The sequence below is a fragment of the Aythya ferina genome, assembly GCF_964211825.1.
Source record: "Aythya ferina genome assembly, chromosome: 4".
Lineage (NCBI taxonomy): Eukaryota > Metazoa > Chordata > Aves > Anseriformes > Anatidae > Aythya > Aythya ferina.
Window position 1 is genome coordinate 26,647,022 of NC_140300.1, and position 26,430 is coordinate 26,673,451.

At 52.4% G+C, this 26,430-nt stretch overlaps 1 protein-coding gene across 1 annotated transcript; it reads left to right on the forward strand.

Moving 5' to 3' along the window:
- Positions 1–972: 972 nt before the first annotated feature.
- LOC311436772 (maestro heat-like repeat-containing protein family member 2B) lies at positions 973–26,328 on the forward strand (the record flags this gene model as incomplete). The annotated part of the gene is made up of 38 exons (XM_084519235.1): positions 973–997; positions 1,177–1,301; positions 1,645–1,767; positions 2,362–2,527; positions 3,324–3,475; positions 3,896–4,039; positions 4,394–4,486; positions 4,779–4,848; positions 4,960–5,073; positions 5,160–5,233; positions 5,477–5,596; positions 5,735–5,842; positions 6,037–6,199; positions 6,322–6,504; positions 6,898–6,950; positions 7,087–7,194; positions 7,478–7,597; positions 7,729–7,851; positions 7,957–8,112; positions 8,345–8,467; positions 8,753–8,832; positions 9,046–9,184; positions 9,298–9,390; positions 9,722–10,172; positions 10,646–10,758; positions 10,847–10,999; positions 11,244–11,398; positions 11,630–11,792; positions 12,072–12,259; positions 12,519–12,656; positions 12,854–12,965; positions 13,175–13,318; positions 13,604–13,873; positions 13,930–14,082; positions 14,571–14,693; positions 14,918–15,020; positions 15,586–16,185; positions 26,297–26,328. The coding sequence occupies 38 exons, from the start codon at positions 973–975 to the stop codon at positions 26,326–26,328; spliced, it is 5,553 nt and encodes a 1,850-aa protein (XP_084375361.1).
- Between the last annotated feature and the right edge of the window lie 102 nt (positions 26,329–26,430).

Sequence of the window (26,430 nt, forward strand, 5' to 3'; positions counted from 1 at the left end):
CCGAGGCCTTTAAGAGCCACATGGCACCACAGTCAGAAATGTGTGGTTTGCCAGACAGTGAGGGAGCTGCAGGCTCCTTTACTGATCCTTCTGCTATGACTGCTATGGCTGCTACGCCATGGGCCCCTCTGCTGCTACAGCCATTGCAGGCCTTTGCTGTTCCGCCCCCTGGTGACCTGGACGTGCCTTTTGACCCAGGCCTTATTGGCCTCGAAAAGGAAAAGGATATGCTTTTCTTCGATCTGGGAAGAACAGGATACATAAGGCATGAAGACCGAGTTGCTTGACAACTTAAAGCAAGACATATTGTTCAAAAGGAATGGAAAATTGAGACTTGTATGTAATCAAGAAAAGGAATGGGAAATGGAGACTGTTAAGTCATGGAACTTAAAGGATTGTTTGTTACCTTTCCTGATTGTACAAAAGTATAGGCATACTCGGGTTTAGTATGTAAAGCAATGGTCTGTATATTTAGAATGTTTGATGTTTGTGTGTGCGTGTTGGTGGAGCATAGACTCCCCGCACACCCAGCACTGTTTACTTGCCTTTTATACCTTTTAGAAATATTTGTTTTATAAATATTACAAAATTCAGATTGAGTTGAGACCTCATTTATAACACTTTGGAGACTCAGGAGTTGGACTCAAGGATCCTCGTGGGTCCCTTCCAACTCAGGACATTCTGTGATTCTATGACCCCAGTGGAGAAGTGGTGAAAGGTGACAACCAGACCAAGATACGGTAGGTTTGCCAGGATGGATTTCAAGTTTCCTCCTCGAGTCTACTTCAGCCATGAGCTAGGGACGGCCCTCTGTGTGGTAACAGGCCCTGGTGGTGATGTCACAGCGTATCCCTCCTGTATCCCTCCTATGTCCCTCTGCCGTGGGTGCTAGCTGTGGCCCAGTTGCTTGTGGGGCCTGTAGGAGGAGGACCCAGAGAGAGCATTGTGTCTATCTGGGGACATCCTGCTGCGATGGAGAGGCTGAGAGCCCTTAGCGGTGAGGGGCAGCAGGAGGGAGGTTGGGGGCTGAAGCAGGACCCTTCCCAGCAGGCTGCTCGGGGCTGCATCTCCTGCGGAGATTTCTCTCCAAACTGGCCAAGATCCTTGTCCCTACCAGCTCCAGCCCCCTGCAGCCAGCAGCACCAATGACCTGCTCCGTTCTTTCCTTCCTTCCAGGTGTGGGCTGCTGGCCCAGACGTAAACGTCGCCAGGGCAGAGGCAGGGTGCCAGGGCCTGTCCCTGAAGCAGCCCCGACCTCTGCCACTGTTGCGACTTTGCTAGAGCGCCTGCAAGACGAGGAGGTGAGCTGGGGGCTCCCCACCATGATGCAGCGGGGTTCCCTGGGGGAGCAGGGGGAGACTGTGCCTGGCGGCACCTCTGCCCTCCTGGTTTTCTCGTCCAGAAGCCCTGGCACAGGGCAGTGCCCAGCCTGGAGCTTCTCAAGGAGCAGTCATTTGCCCTGGCCCCATCCCAAGGTCCCGTGGCTGCCCAAGCCCAGAGACCAGGGGATTTGTGTCCCTATTGCAGCTTCCCAGCCCCAGCAGCACATCCCTAGGCTCTGCAGAGCGAGGGCGGGCAGCTGGTGGCACGCTGGGAAGAGGAGCAAAGCAAGTGCAAATGATCCCTATGGTGGTCTGTCCCCAGGGTGACAGAGCGCAGACTTACTGTGAGCTCGAGACCGTCTTGTGGGGAGATGACAGCTGCCTGCAGTGCGGTGTCGTGAACCGGCTGCTAGCAGAGGTGTCCTGGGACCTGACAGCTGACCAGGTGAGATGGTGCTCTTGGAAGGCGATGGGAGCAGCCTGCCAGGCATTGGAGGGCAATGCGGAGCAGCACAGACAGGTTTTTCTGGCCTTGGGGCCCAACAGAGGCTCCCCAGTGGCCCCGAGGGATCAAGCGGCTGGGGAGAAGCCTGCCTGGGCTAGGTGGGGAGCAACAGCTGGGGAGCTGCTCGCCTTCCTTCCCCAGGGGACCAGAGGTGGCAGCCACCCAGCCCCAGGCACAGCTGTCCCCAAGGGGTGTTGTGGGGGAGTAGGGGCCATCTCCCCAGTGCCTCCAGCACACAAAGTCCATTCAAGCTGAAGCCCCGTAGCTGGGGCTGGCTGCCTCGCAGATCAGGGGATCGCAGGATGGCTGAGGCTGGCAGGGCCCTCTGGGTCCACCTGCTCCAAGCCCTGCTCCAGCAGGGCCACCCAGAGCAGGCTGCCCAAGACCGCGTCCAGGCGGCTTCTGAAGATCTCCAAGGAGGAGCCCCCACAGTGTCTCTGTGCCAGTGCTCCGGCACCTGCAGCTGTTCAGCCCGTCCAAGTGCCTCACTCAGCCTGTCTCCCGGGGGGCAATTCACCTGAGCCTCTTTTTCAGGGCGTGACAGAAGACACGAAGGTGGCTGCCAGCGACGTCCTGGTGGCTCTGGCCCGCTCCCACTTCAGCTTTGTGCTAGCTGAGCTCCTGGCCCAGCTGAATGCCCCAGGGCAGATCTCCAAGGAGTTCGTGCTCATCACTGTGGGCAAACTCCTCAGCACCAACGGTACGGTCCAGCACCACCATCCTCCCTCCCTCCTTCCCTCCCGCTTTGGTCCAGGCTGGGAGAGCTGGGATAGAAAGGGATCCTTCCCCTCTCCACGCCAGCCGTGCTGAGCTGGGGGGCACCGTGGCTGCAGCGCCTCCTCCCTCGCTGCCAGTGCCGGCTGGGGGCTCTGACCGTGGCCACTCTCCGTTCTCTTCGCAGCCCTGCAGTGCATCCCCTTCATGCGCGTGGTGCTGTTGGGGCTGCGCACCGTGGTGGGCCAGTTAGGGAGCGGCCGGATCCTGCATGCTGCCTGCGGTGGTGAGTGGATCCTGGGGAGGGGCAGGGGCAGGGGCAGGGGCAGGGCAGCCCCTGGCACCTCGCTCTGGTCTCAGAGCGGGCATGGTGGGCCTGAGCCCACAGTGCTGCCAGCCCTGAGCCATCCCAAAGCATTGGGGGCGCCTGGAAAGGGTGGGTGAAGGTTTCTGTGGGCTGGAGGTGAAGGTGCCCGGGAACTCCTGGGTCCCTTTGCTGCCTTCCTGGGCTTTCCCACCGGGTTCATGTGCCCTGATGGGCAAAACTTGGGGAAGGGAAGGACAGAGGAAGGCTGCAGAGGAAAATGCTGGAGCCTGTGAGGAGAAGGTGTCATGTGGAGGACAGAAACAGTGTGGCATTGTCATTGAGACACCTCGAGCACACAACTTGCCCTCGAACCTAGATCTGCTCCTGAGCTGAATGAACTGTGCTTCCAGCAGGCTGGCGGGGGGTGCTGCTCCCTTTCCTGCTCCAGGCTCCTTTTTCTCTTCTCTTGGTGCAGCTCTGGAGCAGTGGGCCAAAGTGGTCAACGTTTACATCTGCACCTGGAAAGGATGCTCCTTGCCTGCTACGGAGAAGGAGCAGCTGTATGAAAACCTTTCCCAGGTGTTCTGCTCTGTGGCAAGAAACTGGCTGGACTGCCAGGAGGAAGAGGTGAGAAGTGCTGCTTTCCCAGCTGGGGATGGCAGCAGGGATGTCCCCGCCTGTGCCTCTGTCTGTGCCCAGCGGGCTGGCTGCAAGAGGCCCCAGACTGGCTCTGTGCCTGGGGCTGGGGGCTCCCTGCGGGGAAGCAGCTGAAGCCCAGGGCATTTGGGCAGGCAGGGCAGGGGGTGAGGGGTGGGGAAAACCTCTCTGCCCTCCAGAGCAAGCCCATCTCCTGCAGGGCAGAAGGGAGAGGGAGAGGGAGAGGGAGAGGGAGAGGGAGAGGGAGAGGGAGAGGGAGAGGGAGAGGGAGAGGGAGAGGGAGAGGGAGAGGGAGAGGGAGAGGGAAGGAAAAAGGGCAAGGGGAAGACCTCTCTGTGGGCAGGGCAGACCTTCAGCCTTTGACTCTGGGCCTCCCCGGTTCGTCTCCAGGACAAGCAAGCTGTCATCGGGGCCATGACTCCCTTGATGCGTGTCCTCCTGCACAAGGAGGAGCACCGGGAGCATGTCTGGGAGCAGCTCCTCTGGCTCCTGCACCAGTATCGGACGGTCCAAGACGCCTCCAGGGTGACCAAGGTGAGGTGTGGCGCAGGGCCTGGCACGGCCGTGGGGTCTGTGCAAGTGGCACAAGGGCTCAGGGATCTGTGGCATGCAGGGAGGAGCCAGGGAGCTCCCCTTAGAGAAACGTGCAACAGGGAGGTCAATGGAGATGCGAGGCTCCCTCGGCTCTTCAGGCAAGGGAAGAGCAACCATGATGGGGCCAGGAGGGAGCCAAGAGGCAGTGGGGCCCACCTCTGGGAGATGGGAGGCTTTGCTCCCACCTCCCTGGGGGCTGTTTGCATGGGGAGCTCTGTTGCTGTGCACAGTTTCTCCATTCGCAAGTGGCTTGACATGGCTTCGTCCCTTTCTTCCTCTCCTGTTCTCTTGCAGAGCCTCCTTTATTTCCTGGAGGCCCTGGAGCAAGTTCAAATCCCCGTCCCCAAGGGCAAGTGTCTTGCCATTAACAGCGTCGTGTACAGCGAGGTAAGGGGAGCCTGCACCCACACAGCCACAGCAATTCCCTCTTTGCTGAGTCTCGGGAGAACTCCAGAGCCCTGAGTCTTTGAATGCTGCTCAGCCTTGGCTCCTGGGTGGCTCCTGGGTGCTCCAGACCTGTGCGTGTGTCCCTGGGGACGCTGTGGGGTGGGCTGGGTTTTGGCTGGGGGTCCTCTTGCCACGAGTGCCCAGGGAGATGAGAGCTGGCAGCGCCGTTTCTTTTCGGGCCCTCTCAATGCTTCTGGGACTTTCTCCACCATGTGGGACCTTGTTCCCACAGCTCACTGACGACACCAAAGAGCACAGCCAGGACCATAAGGCAGAGCTGAGCCAGTGCATCCTGCTGCAAGGTAAGGAGAGGAGCTGTGGCGATGCCCCGTGGTGTCCCAGCAGCTCTCTCCCAAAGCTCAGAAATGGGGATAAGCTGCTTGCTAATGCAGGATGGGATTTCCTCCCCACAGCTCGGATCTGCCCAGAGGAGACGATCCTGTTCCTGGAGTCCCAGCTGGGCCACGAGAGGGAGGCCGTGCGCGTGGCAGCCCTGGGTCTGCTCGGTGCTCTGGCACGCTGTGACGGTCAGTACTGCGGGGTCAGTGCTTGGAGGGCTCTCTTCCGCCCTCTGGGCTGTACCTCCACGCATGCCTCACTGGATCTCTTGCAGAGCCCACGATGGCAGAGAAGCTGCCCCAGGTTGTGGAGGCTGTCAAGCGTGTGTGCAGGGACCCCAGCATCCGGGTGAGCTGCTTTGGGAAGGGACTGTGCCATCGGGGTCGGGGTCGGGGTCGGGGTCGGGGTGGGAGAGAAACCTTTTCCCTCAGGGCAGAGGCAGAGCCTGGCAAGGCTGGACTAGAAGGGCTCTGACCTAGACAGCCATTGCCCCGCTCCTTCGCGTTTACCGGAGGGAGGCCAGAGGTGATGCCGCTGCCAGCATGGGCAGGTCCCCGTGCCCCTGTGCTAACCACACTTGACCCCTGGCAGGTGAGGAGGGCAGTTCTGCACTTCATCAGGGAGCTGCTCAGTGCCAATGCCCAGAGCTGCTCAGCGTGGGACGTTGTGGGCTACATCTTCAGTGAGTTCAGCCAGAGCTCGAGCAGAAGGGTAAGGACAGCGTGCAACATCTGCCCTTGGGAGATCTGCTGCCAGGAGGCTGGCATGGGAGCCTGCTGGGGCCACGCCTGAGCCTGGGGCAGGAACTGAGAGCAACCGGGGCGGGGGGTTCCCAATGTTGTCTTGCAGGCTGCAGGACTCCTGTCTGCCCAGGAAGCCCAGGAAGAAGGAGGTCTCCAAGGGCTGTGCATGGACGTCCTGGGGTCACTGGACATCTCTGTGAGAGGGATGGCCAAAGTAAGTCCTCCTCTGTCCTGCTGCTGCTGCTCCTCTCCTCTCCTCTCCTTCAGGCCATTTGTTCCTAGCCCCCTTTGCACACCTGAGAGCTCCCCCCAGCATGCTCTGAAGTGCTCCGGGAGATGCACACCATCCTCCCCATCTCTGAGCTGAGGCAGAAATGCTGACGGGCTGAATTGTCTCATTGCCTACAGCTCCTGTGGCCGAGGCTGCTGATCTATGTGATGCCAGCCAAGTACACGGGCATGCTGATCCCCCTCTCGCGCTGTCTCTGCGCCCTGGCTGAGAGCAATGAGCTGACAGCAGGGCACGAGCATCACGAACTGGATCCCGATGTCCTCAGCTCCCTGTTGCAAGGTAGGAGTAGCAACTCCCCCAATGAGCTCTGCTGACCTCTGGGTCTGCGTCCTGCAGGGACGGCAGCGTGGCAGGGCACGGTGTGGCTCGGCATCTCACCCAGCATTTCTTTCTCCCCGCAGAGACAACGCTGACTCCTCACAACTTGCTGGCTCGCCTGCTGGTGGTGGCGGGGTCTCCTTTTGCAGGCAGTGAACTCCAAGCTGCTGCCTTGCTGGTGATGCAGAGCCTCCACAGCAGGATCCACGGAGCTGTGGGGGCCACGTGGAACACCAAGATTCCCCTGCTGCTGCAGTACCTCCAAGGTAAAGTGCTGCTGGGGAGGGGAAGGGGAGGGAGGGCATGGCAAGTCAGCTTCCCAGCATGGCCTAGAGGAATCCCCGCCTGGTGCCCAGTGCTTGTTCTGCTGCTGTTTCGTTTCCCTGCCAGGGAGCCAGCACTGAAGCTGGGGGGAGCGGTCCCACAGCGATCCATTCGTCCCGGCGCATGGATGGGGCCCTTCCCGTCCCCTTGGACAGCGTGCTGGTCCTGGTGGCACCTCCATGGCCCTGCTGGGGCGGTGCTTGTGGGGAGAGACAGACGGCTGCCTCTGGAGCGGGTGCAGCCACCAGCTTCCCTGGGCCAGGCCAGCTTTGCAGCAGCTCTTCTTTTGTGGCTTGGTCCCAAGCAAGGTTTTTTGTCTTCTTCCTACTTTCTAGGAGGAAAGGGGAACATCCCAGACGCTGCCGAGTGGGAGCGCCGTCTGCTTCAGGTACTGCCTGCTCTCCTCACACGGGCCACAGCTCTCGTGGAAGGCCACCCTGGCGTGGCCGTGTGCCTTGGAACTGCCTCTTCCTGCTTGTCAAAGGCCAAGAACCATTTGCTTCCTCTCCTGTTCTCTCCTGCAGTTCCTGAGGGCATCCCTGGAAACCATCGGGGACGACGCCTGGACCAAGCGCCTGAGCTGTGCGCTGAGCCAGCGGCTGGACAGCTCTCCCAGCAGCTCTGGGGAGAAGGTCGGTTCCCTGCCCGGCTCTCCCCTGGCAGCGCAGCCACGGGGCCCCCACCCATGTGCGGGGCTGGGGCTGCAGGCGGTGCTCTACCCACGAGGGCTGTCTGCGCTGCTTCCTCGGCCCTTGCCCCCCGCAGCCTTTCCCTCCGTGCTGAGCGGGGCTGGCGAAAGCCCATCCCTGCGTCCGGGCTCGGCTGCTCCCCGTGCGCTGGCGCCTGTCCTGCTTTGGCCCCGTTGCAGCACGCCAGGCTGTTGCTGCATCTCGGGCTCGGCTTTTTCCCTTGCAGGCTTTCCTGTACAAGGCTCTTGGGACGACGCTGGGAGCTTGTCAGGAACTCCCACACGTCCAAGAGAACCTGCTGCAACATCTGACGAGAGCACAACCTGAGGAGCCATCTGAGGCCCAGGTGAGCTTCCCTGCTCTGTCCCTGGGCCCTGCTCCAGGCCTTTTCCAGCTCGTCATCGCTGCCCACCACTGTGGCTGGCCATGTCTGAACGGCTGGGCCTGTGCCAACTGCCCCTCGCTCTTTTGTTGCAGGGAATCATTTCTCTCGTCTGCCAAGCCGCCGACAGCCACTTCGGCCTGGTCTTGGAGACACTGACAACATTTGCTGCCACCTCGTGCAGTGTCCGGGGCTTGAGGGTTTCCAGACGCAGGAAGGTGAGGTGTTTTGGGTTTCACTCCCTGGCTTTCTTCCACCTGCTTTTCATCGTGGGCTGTGGGGGGCCATCGGGCGGATGTCTCACAGCATCTCTCGCAACGCAGACAACCCAGGCCAGCAGGAGAGCTGAGGCCACTTGCAGTGCTGTCATGCTCGCCCACAGCAGCATGGCACTGCATGCCTCCAAGGAACAACTGCTCGCCCACGTGGAGGCAGACATCACGGGCAACATCCTGCTGCTCTCCATCTCCAGCAGCCAGGTGAGAGCTCAGGGAGTGCAGGGGCAGGGCTGCTGGGTGCCCCAGCTCCAATCCCTCCGTGCTAGGGCATCCTGAGCCAGGCCGTCTCTTTCTCAAGGTGCCCCGAGGAATGGTTTGTGCCAGCAGGAAGATCCAAGCCCTTCCCCTAGATTTCCCCCGCGTGCACATGTTCCTCTCGCAGCCCGTAGCCCTTCCTCCAGTTCAAAGGGTTTTCTTCTCTCTTGGGCCCCAGAACTTGCAGACCAATCTTGCTCTGGTGCAGAGCATCCTTGAGGTCGGCTGTGCCATCCAAGCTGTGGGGAACTTGGGCAGCTTCCATCCTGTCCTGAAGCACAAGCTGCTGCTGATCCTGCAGGTGAGTGCCCAGAGCCAGGGCTGCCTTGCAGGGGAGTTTGGGGCCATGCCAGGGGGCAGGAAGGTCTCCCTCCTGAGCTCCTACAGCCGTGTCCCCAGCTGGGCTCTTGGGTGCTGGCAGTCCGTGGCCATGGCTGGGCAGCTGCTGGGGAGCTGCTCCATCCTGCAGCGCCCCTGTGGGAGCTGCGGGAGCGCTGCAGCCAGTGTCTGGCAGTAGTGCCCGTCCCCGGACAGGGTGCAAGAGCTCTCCTGTGCCCAATGCCCACTTGGCAAATTTCTCTTGCAGAACTTGCTGAAGACGACTCTCTGGGACTTCCCGGCAGCGTCACTGCACCTGAAGGTGATTCTGGCCCTGGAGCAGTGGAGGTAAGAGCGAGGAGCTGCGGGGGCTGTGAGGCGGGATGACGTTCCTCCTGTCGGGGAGCTCCCGAAGAGCAGCACTCCCTGCCACAGCCTAGGCTGGTTGGATTTGGGGCTGTTGATGAGGACAAGCCCAGATGCCATGCGACCCTCTCTGGACAGCGCTAGTAACTCCTCTTTTTTATTGTTTTCCCTCATCTTCCTTTTTCCCCTTGCCAGCAAGCTGGAGATCTCGTTCAGCAGCAAGGAAATTTGCAGCCTGCTGTCTGACTGCTGCCGGGCCATCCTGCCACTTCCTTCAGCGGCTGAGCAGACTGGGGAGATCGGGAACGCAGAGGAGGCAGTGCTGCAGCTCCAGGTAACTTGCTGTCCCTTCCCTGCCCACCTCTCGGTCAGGACCCCTCCCCAGCACAAGCTGTGTGCTGGCAGCAGCCGTGATCCTGCATCTCCGTCCCTCTCCTCCGCTTTCAGTCTCTGCACATGGCCACGAAGGCTCTGGGCCGGCTCATGGCAGTCCTGCTCAAGACAAAGCCGAGCCCTGTCCACTTCGTAGACATCGCCGAGGTGAGTATCCATGGGGTGACGGGGCAAGCATCCCTCCTGCCACCAGTGGGGACCCTGGGGAGTTAGCAGAGGAGCAGGAACCTCCTGCTGCCACGCCAGGTTTTTGTGAGCTCGGGGAGGCCAAGAAGTGGGCCCTGCAGGGGGGAAAGCCAAGAGGCAGCCCCTGGCTGGCTGCAGGGAAAAGCTCCTGGGTGGGAGCAGGTGCGTCTGAAGAGAGTGGGGCAGTGCCGCAGGGCAGGCCCTCAGGGAAAGTGCCAGGAAGGGAGGGAAATGGAGAGGGATGGCGGGCAGGGAAAGATGCCCCTTGGCAGACAGAGCTGCTCTGCCCCAGGTCCTGTGGTTCTGGCTCTCCTCGGACAATCTGTGGGTGTGCAAGAGGGCCCTGCAGGTCTGCGCCCAGCTGCTGGAGGACTGCAGAGATGGAGTCGCTTTTCAGGTGAGGAAGGATGCCCACCGTGTGCCCCCTGCTCCCTCCCCAGCCACCTGCAAGGGCCTGGCAGGGCAGCTCTGCCCAGCTGTGCACGGGCTGTGGGGTCCCCCAGTGCAGCGCTCTGGGGTGGCCCCTCTGCCCAGTCCTGGCCTGAGCAGGGCGCGGGTGGGAGACGCAAGGGAGTGCTGGGGCCACCTCCAGCCCTTGTTCTTCCTCTCGCCCCTGCAGACAAGAGGTGCCTACCTGCCGTTTGGCGCCTTGGCGGGATTGCTGGGGCCTCTGACCTGTGAGCCCACGACCAGCTCTCGCCAGCTGGCCGCTGCCTGCCTCAGCTCCCTTCTCCACATCCAAGGTGAGTGTGAGTAGAGCAGGCGCCTGCCGGCCCTCTGCCCCGCCTGGCCCTACCGGGATCCCCCGCGGGGGCTGGGCCCTGCCGCCAGGAGGGAGAGGAGAGGCACGGTGCTCAGCTGCTGTCCTGTCCCCACCCTGTTCGTCCTCCACCTCCCCAGGTACCTGGGGAGGGATCCTGGCAGAGGGCCACCCAGTGCCACCTGCCAGCAGCGTTTCCTGCAGCCAGGGGCGCTCAGGGCCACCCCTGCTGCTGACAGCAGGACACAGACCCCTGAAACAAGCACCTCCAGGGAAAAGAGGGGTCTTTTCTGTGCAGCCCAGGCTTGCTCAGCGGCAGAACCTGGCAAGGGCCATCCCGCTGCAGCGAGTTCAAGACTGACCCCCCTGGCCTCTGGTCCCCCTTCAGCAAAGACTGGGAAGGGAAGTTCAGTTGCCCTAAGTGGGACTCCCCTTTTCTCCCCGTGCTCGTTCCAGCCAAGGCCACGAACAGGGTGTTGGAGACAGACGACCCTGTGAGCTTGTGTGAGGGACTGAGTGCTCGCAGCGACACCTCTCAGCAGCTCCAGACCTCCATCCAAATTGCAGAGGTAAAGAGTGCCCTCAAGCTTGCATTATGTTCAGAAGAGCTGGAGCGGAGCCGTGATGGGATCTCTCCTGTTTCTTGCATCTTTCCAGATTGTTTGCAAAAACTTCCCCAAAGAGCAGGCCGCACACTTCATGAATGCCATCCAGGAGCCCTTCCGGCATGCCAGAGGAAGCCGCGTGCGTGCTGCAGGCAACTGGATGCTCACCTTTCTGGAAACATGTGGCAAGGACATTGGTCCAGACGTAAGAGACATTTTGCCATGCCTTGGACTTTCTCGCTTTGGCTGTCGCACCACACATCTTGCCGTTTGTGTGCTAAAGAAGCTCTCGGTGCAGAGTCAGGGCTCGGGCAGGGTGCTAGGGGTGAAATTTCGCCTTAGAGTGTGAAAGCATGGCAAGGGAGCAGGCGTGGCTCATGGGCTGAACGTCCATGTTCCCAGAGAAGCAAGGACGTGCCAAGACGTTCTTTCTCCCCTGCTTCTTTCAGGTGCAAGGAATCCTCTCTGTCCTGCACACCTGCACAGAGTCCATGCTGGAGCCCTCATTCATGTACTTCGTGCGCCATGCGGTGCTGATCCTGGCCCGCCATCACCAGGAGCTCACAATGAACATCATCCTCCAGAAGTTTGTGCCTATGGACAGGTACATGCGCTCCTCCCTTTCCTGCTGGGCTCAGAGAGCCGTAGCTTGCCTCCCCTCCCCTAGGGCGATCCAAGGGGAGCAGCAGCTCCTTCTCCTCCACCCAAATGTCGGAGGTGTGCTTGTACTGCTGGGAGGAACCGGGCATCTTCAGCCCGGCTGCTGAAGAAGTGTGAGGTGAAGGCATCCCAGGTAACAGAGCATACGGGCTCATGGTTGCACATCTCTTGGCAGAAACACACTGGAGCTGTGGAGGACTCTGGGGAGAGACAGCATTGGCATCGGTGTGCTGAAGTGCTTAGCGAGGAAGCTGAGGAGAGTGGGAGACGACAGCTCCCAGCCCAGCTCGTCCAGTCGCAGCTTGCACGCCCAGCAGCCTTCTCTGGAGTCCTTGATTGTACGTTCGGTGGCAGAGGCTTTGTGTCTGCTCCCCCACTCCCAGTGCGAGGGCAAGGCGTTGGGTGCCCTTTGCAAGCGTCTCTGGACACTGCCAGGACACTGCTGCAGTGTCTCAGCAGCTCGGGATGGCTGGGACAGCCGCTGCTCCCAGGCTGCAAGGCTGTCCTGGAGACGGGGCGTGCAGGCAGTAGAAGTGCCCCAGGCAGCCAGCGGGCCGGGGCTGGTGGCAAAGCTCTTGTTTAACGGGTGCTTCTCGGGTGGTCTCATTTCCCTGCAGGTCACCTGTGCCATCTCCGAAATGGTGTCCGTGCAGTCCAAGGAGGGGGTCCAGAGCTTGCTTCCCTCTCTCCTCCCTGGGCTCCTGCTGCAGCTCAGCAAGGCACTGGGGGAAGAGATGCTGTTTGCGCCCCTCAGCCCCTGGAGAGGGCACGCTGAGGATCAGCGGCAAGAGGGCAACGTGTGCAGGTCAGGAGCAGGAGGGGCAGGGCAAGGGGGGCTTGAATTGCCTAGCCAAGCATGGTTGGTTGTTTCCTGTCCTGCTTCCTAGGCGGGAGGCCACTCGAGGCTGCAGATTTGCTTTTTTCCTCCCATCCCTGTTTGTTTGGAGCTTGGGATGAGTGAAGAAGCGGCTCGTAAAGCTGCTGAGCATTCTTGCTCTGCTAAGTCTTCCCCTGCGGAACACTGCTCTGATCTGAGACTTCTCTGGCTCTTGCTCTTTCCCCAGGCCTTTTTGCGAGACTCTCATGTCAGTGCTGAGCAAATGCGCTGAGAAGAACTGGCTGACGCCGTTCTGGAGGCAGAAAATGTCAGCGCTGCTGGAGAGCCCCCGCACTTATGCTGAGGGCATGTGCCTCCTGACAAGGTGAGAGCCCCAGGGCAGCATCTCGCCTTCCTCTCGGTGGCTGCGCCCAGGGGAATGGCTGCCGGGGCCCTTTCCTGCGTGCTCGGGGAGCTCTGTGCAGGGCAGAGCAGCGCCTGTGCTGGAGGAGGGGAAGTCCGCGGTGGCAGCCTGCAGCCTTCCCACTTGACCGGGCGTTGCCCCTTGTGCTCTTTGTGCAGTGTCCTGGTCCGTGCCCAGCTCATCTCCCGGGAGCTGATTGAGATCTTCTCCCAGTGGCTGCGCTGCCCATCAGCAAACCTGCAGCTGACGGCCATGGCTTTCTTTGCTGAGGTGAGGCAGTAGGAGGGCAGGGGGGTTCCCGAGGGCTTTTCTGAAAGAGATTGCTGTTTGGGCTACCTCTTGCTGTGGGGAGAGATGAGAAGAAAGCGTCCCCATCGAGACTCCATTGTCCGAAAGCTCCTTTGTCCGAAGCCTGCTTGTGTGCTGTGCCTGGGCTGAGGTTGTGTCCTGACTCTCGTGGCTGTGTTGCTCTGTTGCAGCTGATGAAGGAGCCGCCTCTTGAGAAGAGGAACATCCTGAAGACTCTGCATGTCTTGGCTGAGAAAGCACACCACCGAAGCAGCACCATAAGGCAGCTGGCAGCGAGAGCTCTGGGCAACGCAGCCGGCAGCATGCCCGTGGAGGTGAGACGGATTTCCCTGCGCTCTGACTGCAGGGATATTCCCCTCCCTAGCAAGACTCCAGGGGAGAGCTGCTTCAAGGGCCTGGACAGAGCTGCAAAGGCAAAAGCAGGGCTCCTTCCTAAGGCCACGCTCCTTTCCCTGATGCCAGCAGGGTTGCCGAGGGAAAATTGGGTGCCAAATGTCAGAGGAACAGTGCTTTGGAACAGAGCTGTCAGCCACGGAAAGAAAGAGCAGCCCTTGGAGGCAGGGAGAGCCCTAAGTCTGTGCATGTCTGTGGCTTTGCAGGTGCGAAAGCACGGGAGACAATTTGTCCAGGTGCTGCAACAGAGCCTGGCGGACACTGCCTGTCCTGAGGTGGCTGCAGAAAGCATGCTGGCGCTAGCTGAGCTCGTGAGGGTGCTGCAGGCGGTGAACTTGGGATCGGCCTTTGAAGACATCGCCAGGTCCACCAAGATGTTCTTCGAGTCTGTGAGTGAACCCAGCTCTTCCTGCCGCTGCTCTGAGAAGCGTGGGGTGGGCAGGGGCCTGCACGCGCCGCCTGGACGGCCTCTGCTGGCTGAGTGTCTGCTTTGGCCTCGTTACCCAGCTGACAAACGGCTTTCTGGTTGCAGGAAGAAGAGTGCCTTCGCTACTCGGCCTTGCGCCTCTATTCAGTCCTGGCCTCCTCAGCCTCGAGCAAGCAGTCGTTCTTTGCCGGAGAAGTTGCGGAAACATGGGTCAGCCTTTTCCTGCACCTCCGGGATCCCGACTTTGCAGTTGCCAGCGTAAGTGCCCTTGGAGCTTGCTCCCAAAGCCCCAGAAAGCTGCGTGGCCATGGCCGAGGCGTTCTGCCACTCCTGCCTGCTCAGCGGCTGCCAGACATCTCTGCAGATCCCCCCTAAAAGTGTTCCAGCGAGCCTTCCGCTGTGCTGCCCAGGGCAGTCTTGCCAGCATCACTGGCAGGACCATCTCAGGCCTCTGGGCCCTTTTGCTGGCCACGCGCCTTCGTGCCTGCCTTTGCCTCCCGGAGCTGCTGCTCCCCTGGGAGCGGGCAGTGGGGAGCAAGCCCACGGATTCGGCCGCCAGGCATCAGGACTGGGTCGGGTGCCGGCCTAAGGGATGCAGCAGGTCCCCTCTGCTGCCGCCAGTGCCAGCGAGTGCCCCTCGGGCAGACCCCACCAGGTGGAGCTCAGCAGCACATGGCTGGCTGAGCTCCCTGGGCAGGTCCCAGATGCTGCTGGAGGAGGAATGACAGCACAACTCTCTTTTCCAGATGTGCAAGATCACCTTCAGTCTCTGTGTTCCATTTATGGGGCTGAGTCGGCCGCAGGAGATCATCTATCTCTCCGAGAGGCTGGGTGCACGAGAGCTGCAGGATGCGCTCTGCAGTTACCTGGTAAGTAAGTTGTGCTCCAGCGAGACGTCAGGGCCCTGCAGCCCTGCCCTGGCTCCCTCAGGGGAGCGTGCGGTGATGCACGTGGGGCTGGCCGGGACTGGGACATGGCCATCCCTCCTGGCCACCCACTGCCTCTCCCCTTCCCCCTGCCCCAGCTGGCTGAGGGGCAACAGAAGGCATCTTTTTGGACCCCCATGAACTTGTGCTTTCCTGTCTTGCCATAGGCCAGAAACGCCCCCCCCATGTTGGAGAGGCTCCATACCGTAGCCAGGAGAGGCTGCCTAGAGAACGGGCAAAGGCTGCACCCATCGACCTTCGAAACCCTTGGTGAGAGCCCGCACTGGAACTTACCACTCCCTTTCCTGACCAGAGAGCTGTAGGAGCCTCTGCTTTCTCTTTCCTCTTTCCTCCGGGCCCTGCCTTTGCAGAACAGGGCAGACACCGTGCTGTGTCCCATGCGCTGAAGATGGGGTAGACAGGGACGCAGGGCTTTGCCTTGCAACCTGCCTCCAAGTTCCTTCAAAAGCTTGAGCAACCATCAAGGAGTGATCTGGAGAGCCTTGCACAGTGGCTCCCCAAGCATGTGTCCCAGCTGGAGGGCAGGGCTGGAAGCCAGGGCTGTGGAGCGGTGCTCTGATGGTTGCCTCTTTGCTCTGTACTTTAGCTGCCATCCTGGCAAGGAGAAGAAGGAAATGAGGCTCCGTCAGAGAGCAGGTTGCTTCACATGGGGCTGAGCTCCGGATCCGTGGGGCTGGGCAGAGGTCAGAGCCCAGAAGCAGCCCGGCAAATGCCCAGCACCAGGGGCCGGCCAGCCAGGGGGGAGCAGCTCCAGGGTGGCAGGGGGCACAGCTGCCTGGGCTGGCTGCTCACAGCTCTGTCTGTCTTGTTGCAGCTTTCCGGGGCCTGAGCAGCACTGAGGACACCCGAGTACGGAGAAGGCAGACAAGGCCCTCTGTGACTGTGGCACGCTTTGGCAATAAAACTCTGTACATGTACGTGGTCTCACCGCTCGCTGTGTCCTTGGGGAAATCCAACTCAACGTGGCCTCCCCTCTGTGGACAAAGGGTCTTTTTTGTAGGGCCCGGGGGGCACGTTGGGGCCTGTGGGGAAAAGCCTGGCAGGATGCACAAATGGATTCTGAAGGAGTTGGTGGACCTAACTGTGAGGCCTCCCAGGATTATCCATCAAACGTCACCACGATCAGGAGAGGCTGCTGACAAACGGGAGAAAGCAAACGTCGTCCCTCCAAATTTGTTTCTATCAAACTTCCCTGAAAAAGAAACTGCTTGCCACTCCTGTTCCCAACGTGTACATTTCGTGAGAAGCGCAGAGAACGTATACTACTATAACCTGGATCTTAACTTCTTCCCCCAGGTTTCACTAAAGCGCCCTTTGCACCCTTTGCACATTCCAGGAACTCATCTTGGGCATCTTTGGAAAACTGCTCTCAAAAGCAGTTCTCAATATACGCTTCTGGGATGGTTTTACTCGGGTAGGCAGCTGAGCTCCACCACAACCGCTCTCTCACTCCCCCTCCTCAAAGAGGAACAGGGAGAAAAGAGGATGCAAAGGGCTTGAGGGTTGAGATAAGGACGGGGAGATTGCTCAACAATTCTCGTGACAGGCAAAACAGAGTAGGGAGACAGTAACATTTATTGCCTATTCCTAACAAGCTAGAGAAGTGAGAAACAAAGGAAAGAAACCAAAAATGCCATCCACCCTCTTCCACCTCCTCCCCCCAAGCAGCGCAGGGGAATGGGGGCTGTGGTAAGTCTATGGCACTTCACTGCTCCTTCTTGGTCACTCTCGTCCTCTGTGCTGTGGAGTCACTCCCATGGGATGCCATCCTTCCCAAACTGATCCTGCGGGGGCTTCCCACAGGCAGCAGCTCTTCCAGAACTGCTCCAGGTATGGGTCTGTACCACAGGGTCCATCCCTCAGGAGCAAACTGCTCTAACCTGGGTCCCCCATGGGCAGCAGCTCCTGCCAGACCCCTTGCTCCTTCCTGCGTGGGCTCCTCTCCATGGGCTACAGGTCCAGCCCGAAATCTGCTCTGGCAGGGGTCTTCCACAGGCCACAGCCTCTGTCGGTGCAGGGCCACCTGCTCCACTGGGGAATCCTCTACAGGCTGCAGCGTGGAACCCTGCTCCACCGTGGTACTCCACGGGCTGCAAGGGGGCAGCCGCTTCACCATGGTCCTCACCACAAACTGCATCTGGGACATACGTGCATTTCTCAACACTGTTTTTCATCAAAGAGCATCAAGCAGACCCAGAGGTTTTTCAAATGCACGAGGGGCAGGCGCTGAGCTCTGCTCTCTGGGGACAGTGACAGGACCTGAGGGAACAGCAGGGAGCTAAGCACTGGAACAGGCTGCCCAGGGAGCTTGTAGAGTCTCTTCCTTTGGAGATATTCAAAAGCTGCCTGGATGCTATCCGATCCTCTGTGACATGCTCTAGGTGATCCAGCTTGAGGAGGGGGATTGGACTAGAGGATCTCTGGAGGTCCCTTCCAGCCTCAGCCATTCCGTGATTCTGGGATTCTGGGACAGGGGTGGCTCAGGCTGGCTGTGAGGAAAAGGTGCTGCACCGAGAGGGTGGTCGGGCTCTGGAAAAGGCTCCCCAGGGCAGTGGTCACAGCACCAAGCCTGCCGGAGTTCAAGAAGCGTTTGGACAACATTCTTGGACACAGGCTCTGATTTTTTGGGCGGTCCTTTTGTTATATATGGAGTGGTAATTAGTGTCAAGAAAATGGTTGATATTAATAAAGAAGGGGGAGATTTGGGAATGTGGCCATGGGGGTCAGAAAGCCCCGTGGTTGATGATAACATTAGACTCTTAACGATGAGGCCATCGGGAATGTAAAAGAGCTTAGAGGGAACAAAGAGGATTGATTCAGGAGACTCCATGCAGTCTCTGGGTTGCTTGTTCTCCAGCCATTAAGGCATGGATGTTTCTGGGTGTTTGCTGCTGCTGTTACATTCAAAGTTGTTTGACCAATGAAAAGTTGTTTTTGAAAAGGACTGCTGTGGAGAGAAGGGTATAAGAGGGGAGCCTGCCCTCAAAATAAAAAAAAAAAGGCAGCACGATATAATGAAGTTATGTCATCAATAAAGAAGTAGAAAGAAGTAATGAAAAGGAACAGGCCAGCAGAACAGAGACCAGGACGGGAACAGGCACATTGATCGCCTCATGAAGACAGGTTCAGCCAAAGTCAGCAAACCGCTCAGAGAAGCTCGCACAGAAAGTCGCTGGAAATGGGCGCACCAGAGCTCGGAAGAAGCTCGAGCTGAGAGAAGCGGCCCTGCGCACACAGCTGCCCCTCGCTGGTAAGCAGCTGCACATTGTGGGGAATCATACGTCCTTAGAAACAAACTGTCCTGGTAACCTTACAGCTTATCCTCCTTATTAACAATTGGACAGTTTATGAGCCTGAAATATGGGACCAAATTGAGGTCAAGGTGGGGGACTCTGCAACTAAAAACGACAAGGTTGCAGTGGGATTGCTCAGCACCTGGCGAGCAATCTCCGAGGCCTTTAAGAGCCACATGGGACCACAGTCAGAAACGTGTGGTTTGCCAGACAGTGAGGGAGCTGCAGGCTCCTTTACTGATCCTTCTGCTATGCCATGGGCCCCTCTGCTGCTACAGCCATTGCAGGCCTTTGCTGTTCCGCCCCCTGCTGACCTGGACGTGCCTTTTGACCCAGGCCTTATTGGCCTTGAAAAGGAGATGGATATGCTTTTCTTCGATCTGGGAAGAACGGGATACATAAGGCCTGAAGACCGAGTTGCTTGACAACTTAAAGCAAGACATATTGTTCAAAAGGAATGGAAAATTGAGACTGTTAAGTCATGGAACTTAAAGGATTGTTTGTTACCTTTTCTGATTGTACAAAAGTATAGGCATACTCGGGTTTCGTATGTAAAGCAATGGTCTGTATATTTAGAATGTTTGATGTTTGTGTGTGCATGTTGGTGGAGCATAGACTCCCCGCACACCCAGTGCTGTTTACTCGACTTTTATACCTTTTTGTAAATATTTCTTTTATAAATATTAATAAATTCAGATGTAGAGACTTCATTTATAACAATTTGTTCTCACACACAAATGTATATAAATAGGTTATACATGTATAAATCAATTAACTTTTTACTCACACAGGAAATACCTTTTTTTTTTTTTTTTTTTTTTTTTAAGAGGTTCTTAGTGGCTGGAAATGAACAATGAAATCCAGTAAAAAAGTCACTTGATTCATAAATTGCATATAATATCTGCTTTAAAATTTCTCAAAGGGATATAATAATTCAGGAACCATTTCAGAGAATTTACATCAGTTTTAAACTGGCCACAAGCAATGAAATCAGAAAACCAAGAGTATATCCACTTTTATGATGAATTTCATTTTAGAAGGGCATGAATGCCTTTACCAATGTTTGTGGACCATGATCAGCTTATTAATAATCTTAAACTAATTTATGCAACCTCTTTGGGACATCTTATATCACCCTTTTAATCTTGTACATTTTGACTTGCCACAAGAGTCATGCCAGCAAGTGCAGTCAAGCACACACGGTAAGCAAAAATATGAATCAATTAAAAAAAAAAATCCTGCTTATATAAGGATTTAGCATATTGAGTTTTGCTGAGCAAAGCTCTTACCTTTGGTCTGTCATAGATGACAACACTCATTTGAAGTACATGATCAGTAGACTTCAATAATGATACCAAATGTGATTATTTTGTTCATATAATTCCCATTCTTTTGATCCTGATTTTTCTTTGCACTCTGTTGTGGTAAACTTTCTCATTAATTTCATGGGTGTAGCTCTTGAAGAGCAGTTGCTCATGTAGTTAGATTTTGATTGCTTTCTCAGTGAAATTAAATATTCAAACTAATTAAAGAAATTAATATGTAATCTTTCTTCTAGCAGAATGAAAAGGGAATTCACCATCTTAACCGTAAACCAAAGAGAACTCATTCTAGAGGAACAGAAATGATTCTGGGAAGAACTTCTGCCTTTAACAAAGGGCTAGAAAAGTCATTTTGTACTCTCAAACTGCATAACAGTCACTGCTTTACAAGCACTGTGGTCCCTATGCCAGCCCATTTAATAACAGTTCACTGCAAATTTCATTGTCAAAAGCCCCAGACTTCTTCTTACCTTCTCCCTACATCTTTGGGGCATGTGAACTCCCATACTCCACAGTCCTTGGTTATACTGAACTCTTGCTTGCTCTTCATCAGATGCAATTTATCCTTACTAAGTGAATAAACAAATAACTCTTTATTACCTCTTTAAACAAAGCTTTAAGCTTGCATTAAAAATAACAACCAAAGCACTTGCACAGACATTTATGACCGTTAGCTGCACCCCAGCAGTCTGAATCAGACTGTCCTTTCTGTGGGTTTATCGATAGATGGCAGCAAGAAGCTCCTTCTTTCCTGAGTGTCAGGAACGAAAGATGCATCCCGGTAAGAAGGTAGGACCAGCTTTCCAAGAGAGTTCATATACTAGATGATAACAGCCTGGTATTATAGCTTGTTCAGCGATGATTCTGTATATGCTATAGCAACATGGAGTTAACATTTTAGTAAAGTGTCCTGCCACATTTGCAGAACACATCAACAAGAATTAAAATATGCATTCCATTCCACATTCCAGTTTACTTGTATCTTAACTGGTATGGGTTACAATCCTGAAATAAAGTGTAACAATCACTAAGAATAGTAGCCAAGCCAGGTCAGGATATCATCTCCACTAAAACAAAGGCTTTGGGGGTTGCAACTCACAGGCCATAAGGTTTTTATTGCAGCCCACTACACCATTTGACCAGCTTGTGTATTTAGACATGAGGCACAATTTACATTACACATACCAAAATCTGAATCTGGATGCATGTTAAAAATAGCACTTCTTTTCCTAGTGAGAATGTGTCTTTCAGAAATCTCAAAACTACTTCATCTTCCTTTTTGAGTTCTATTTGACTTTTTTTTATTATTATTTTATTTAAGCAGAACATTAACAAGTTGTCAGACAAAGGACATTTCAACTTAATTTTCTGAGCCAATAGCATCCAATAAGAGGAAACTATACCTTCTTTGAAACATTCAGACAAAACCCCTAAATACCTTGAATTTCATTTTTCAGTGTTAGTATTAAAATGATTCAGATCATCACTTGCAAGACTTTGTTTTCTGCATCATGCTACATGCTTTGAAAAAGTAATTAAAAAATAAAAACTAATACTTGGTATTCTCTTCAGTAGCAGATCTCTTCTGTTTAAGGCTCACCAATTTATGGAGCAATTAATTCCTTACACAGCTATTGACTAAGAGATCAAATTCAAAGCACTCTACAGAATCACTTATGGATGCTTAAAATCAGCCCTAATGTCAACAACAACAGGGGCAGTGCCATGAACCTGAGAACATTTGTGTACCCATCAAAGTTCTTTCCATCTTCTGCATGACTAAGCAGAAAGGGCAAGGGGCCCCAGTGGCAGTTAAAATTATATTAAACTCTGGCTTCTTGAAAAAACACTGTAATACCATCCAAGATCAATGGTGTGATAAGTTGAGATGGAGAAAGGTGGCTATATTGAGGATTTTCTAACATTTTGTGATGATGGCTGGGGGATTGTAATTAGTATTGGGCTGGCTGAGTGCCTTAGCACATCACCGAGCTATCCCATATTGTTTTTTTGTTTGTTTGTTTGTTTGCTTGTTTTAATTATCTTTGAGGAAAACTTACCTTTACTTTTTACACCCAACATCATCTCATCTTTAAATTTAAGCTAAATGACACATCAAGTTGGTTTTACTTGCAGCCTTTTGATTACAGACTTTTACCTGAAAGCCAAACCTTCACAAGTACCACAGGGGTCTTTCATTGTTTTTACTATTGGCATATCCAAAATCCAACAAGTATTCTTGCAGGCATCTCAAAGTGTTTTCAGCAAAACTTCAGGCTATGGAGCACTTTCTGCCAAGTTAAAAAGAGGCAGAACAGAGTCATGAGCTTAGGTGGAAAGAGTTTCCCTGAGAGGGTGAAAACCAGCAGTCTACCTGTGAGGTTCAGATAACTGTGAGACAGCCCAAGGCTCCAGAAGGGGCAAAAACCCTCATGGTTGTTAATTTATTCTCCCCTTCTAAGCCACAGGGATTACTGCAGAGAGGTGTGGCTGAGAAGATATGAATTTCTGAAGTTAATTTGTGGTACATAATTTTATTTCAACTTATCAAACACATACAGAGGAGTGAAGTGACACCTACACTTTTAGCCAGAGGGTGGCCGTAGATCTATTTCTGCTGCACTGGAAGCTGCATCCCCCTCTCCTGTCACAATTATTTGCACATCCACAACACAGCCAAAGTACAACCACATCCTCGCTGTGTGGCAACAATCACGCGATTATAGCATGGAGAGGAGGCAAACCAGCTAGCTGATGCATTCCTTTTTGCAGGTTGTGGATGTCGCAGGGACCACATCTGACACACATTGAAAGAGGCATTGCTTTTCACAGGATGGGCACGTTACTAGTCACAGCAAAAGTGTGAGCAGCATGCCTGACATGCTGCCTGCATTTTGGCTCCCCAGGCATGAGCATGGGGCACAGTCCCCAGATGCACCAGGATGGGTATAACTGGAGCATGATACTAAAGGGAAGAATATCACCATAAAGTTTACCTGGCACATGGGCCATATCTCAGCTGATGCTGGTCTGAAGAACAAAGTACCTGTCAGATTATTTTGCTATTTTATCAGACATTGTAACTAAAGGAGAGGAGAGTCACAGCAATGATGAACACAAAGTGTAAAGCCTCCTCTGAAAAATAATCCACTAAATAACATTGACTCTATACCTTCCAAGAAAATATTTTCCTTCATAGAAATTCTTTTCTACACAAGTTATGACAACATTTGGCAAGCCACAAACAAGTTTTGTCCTGGTGTACTATAGATAATTAAAAAATAAAAAACAACATTTAAGGCTTTAAGTAGTCAGAGTATAGGTGAAAATTCTGCTTTGTCATAATTACAAATGGGCATCGATGGTATATTTTGGTTATTCCTTAATCAAAATAAATATTTATTACTTAAAAGATTCCTTTATTACAGTGACCTGAAATAATGTATTAATATTTTTAATGCTCATATTAATCAGATTTCATACACACAGACCAATTTCAATATAATTGTCTTGGTAATTCTTCTGCAAACTATACCTCACCTGAGGCTCCTAATCCTTCATTGATCTTCTCGCTGCTATTTATTCTCTCATAGCAACACACAGGAGAATCTAAGGAGAAACTGCCATAAGTGGAAGGGATGGCCTTTCCCACTACAGTTCATACATGTCTTATTCCTATCTCTTAATTTCACCTCAGTGGCAAAATTGCAAGCCCACCTTTCAAGAATCACATAATTTGCAAGTAATCATACCTGTATCTCCCACCATATTTGAGATGCTGTAACACTCCCTCACTAAATTACTGCTGTTCAGGCACCTTTTTCCATGAGTAATGAGCCTCTGCAAGCAGGATAGACACAACTTAAGAGGATGTAGCTGTTGTTTATTGCCTAATGCATACACCAGGAGGCTAGGACTGGTGAGCCAGCAGCCTATGCTCACCATCTTTGCCTTACCAGCTAGCCAGAGGACAGGTCTATCTCCATTGCAGCTGTGTTGCTCAGTAGTTTTAGTCTGTTATCTTCTGGACTGCTAACTATTACCATCTCAAAAGTAACACTTCAGTTTGTGCTTTTACCTCTCTTATCTTGTATGATTTTAACTCTCACTTCCTTACGCCTTGCCACAATTTCCTGAGTAAAGCTAAGCCAAGGTTGCACACCTGTACTTCATCAAACCAAGCCTTGGAACACAGGTAGCTAAATCCCCTCATTGTTGTTTACAGGATGGCTATTGTAATGCCTTCAGGACATTAATCAGTGCTCCATTGGAGCTGTTTATCTCCCAGTATATTAATTTGGTGGGTTTGGGGCTCAGACATCTTTTACTAGTTTCAACATTGTGTAGCCTTACTACATTTTTTCCCTGAAGCAGTTCTTCACTTACCTAACAGGAGCACTGGCAATTACTGTATACAGGTTATATATCCTAAAGACAAGATGTATGCCATCTGAAATATTACAGGAAAATAAATAAATAAATAAATAAAAATCATCCTCCATACAAAAATGTCCACAGATTTTTATTTTTAATGGAAAGAGACAGGTAATTAACAAATGTCTCTGACAATACCTTTCTAAATCACTGATATTTTTAATGGCATTGAAGATTGATGGCTTCGGATTGTTCATAAAGGATATTTGAAACCAAGAGATTGTTCAGTCCTTCCCATGACAGTGGAAAAGTATTCAAAACGCTCTTTTCTTGAAAGAGGGAGAAAAGGAAATGTCATTTCATGACTTGGTTTACTGTTCAGGAATACAATCAAGCATTTATAACATGCAATTAAAAAACTCGGTCAAATGCTTTATATCACCCCTGAATTACCATAACACTTAAACATCATCTATAGCAGAAATGGAATATGATATTAAAGCAAAACAGATCTTCATAAAAATATTACAGAGCTTCATAAAAAATTCTTTGCAAACAGAGGTGGCATTTTCCTTCTTCAAAACTATAGAAAGAACAATGGCAGAGAACAAATGGTTTCCTAGGAATTTCCCCAACAAGCTTCACATTTCATAATTACTTAAGTATTAAATTTTGAACTATCACATTTTCCAAGTGTTGCAATACAAAACTAATATTTCTCTTCAGCCTTGGAAAAATCATATATACATTCATGGTAATACAATACATTCTAATAACTCAGTTGCTATTTTGCATTAATATTAGTCATTGTCTTATGGTACATGGGAATATGTGATTGTAAATACGTATTATTTCCCCTATTTGAGGAGCGGTAATTGTAAAACTGATTAAAAAAAAAAAAAAAAGTTTTCAAAAATTGAAAAAAATGTTAAGGTAATGTGAACAGTGAGGAATGTAAATACTTAAAAGACAGTCCTGGTACATATAAAACATTTTTTTTTTTTTTCAATAAATCAGCTTGTTGTTAAGAGTCAGGCATGCATACAAGTGAATCACAGCTTAATGTTTTCATTTTGTATTATTTAAACATGTTTAATGACAAAACACTGAGGATGATTGGTGTCCCTGTGCAACTCACTTAAAAAGCTGGAGTTGCTGTATATTATTGATATAGTATTGGGATCCAGGTAGCTTTTCTTTGGGATGTTCTCTACAATGTTCAGTCTGGGTCAAAATTGGTTTCCAATTTTACACGTCATGTAGCCTCTTCAACACTCTTTGGTGGTCATGTTGGAGACACATACTGGACTTTTTTTTCCTGTTATTCTGATAGCACTAACTATCTGCTTTCTGCAGAAATTTTATGTCTAAATTTATTATTTACTTTACACATCAACTTTGTGTTGTGTTCTGATATCAAGGCCTTTTGTTTTTCTCCCCTCTCAAACCTAGAACCAAAACCTTTGCAAGCTTCTTTAATCATGCATTTCAATTGAAAGCTTAGATTGGTAAGCTAAGTATTACTTTATTTATTTGAAAAACATTTTAAGCAGCACAATGATTGCTCTGATATACATAGCTTCCCTTTCCATCAGTTTCTTGCCTGGAAAGAGAAATTTTGCAGAGTCATACATACAGGGTAGATATAGAAGGCTTCACAAGTCATCAAGCTTCGTTTGATCTTCAGTTCAGCTAATTTCACATAGCATTACTATCACATGTAGTTTACTTTGTTCTGAGATTTAACTCAGGTTTTTCCCTACAGTATCATAAATTTGTCTTTGTAAGGAAGCCAGACAATGAAGGATGTGGTCAGTGGCAAGACATGGAAGCTGGCTTCTCAAAAATATAAGAGGTGATAAGAGAGAATGTAATTAGCCCTGGGGGAAAAAAAAAAAAAAAAAAAAAAAAAAAAAAAAAAAAAAAGTGAGAAAGAGTTCATCTGGTGTATTTACAAAGAAAAAAATATACATGTATATATAATCAAAATCTCACAGTTCTTAGGGAATGAAAAAGCAGGAAGCAGGATGGAAAGGAAAATAGTGACATTTCAAATCTATGATGTAGGAATGGGGCCTGTGCAATATTCAATGAAGAAGCGTGGAAAGGTTGTACTCACCACTTCCAAACAAACACATGCAACTTTTTGAGGAAAATTATGTTTAAGAGTCTGGATGAGAGTAAAGATGAGAATTTAGATGACAAGATAAATTTTATTTTGTATTATGGAGTTACATTTACCTAGTACAGAAATCCACAAACTACAACACTCACTATTACAATGCCTAAAATTTTCCATTCAGTTTAATGAGCAAGATCTACATCACTGCCTTTTCTGAAGCTCTTCACATCTTTCTAAAATCCCATATTTCATCATCAACTTTTTAATCCTTTAAAAAGTGTGCATTCTCAACCCTAGTACCATTTTGCATTGTGCAGTGCAGTCGAGGTAACTCTAGTTATTATATTTTCCCTGCTCAGAATTTTACTTATAACGCTAAGAAAGTTTTATTTCTTTGTTATTTGTTTCCCCTAGAATTAGAACAGATGGAAGACTGCAAAATATGACCTATACAAGGTTTTTCAAGGACCAAGATAAAGATTAACAATTCCATCACTAGGTTTGCACTAACCTTTTACAAGTAGGGGAGAAAAAAGAAAAAAGAAAAA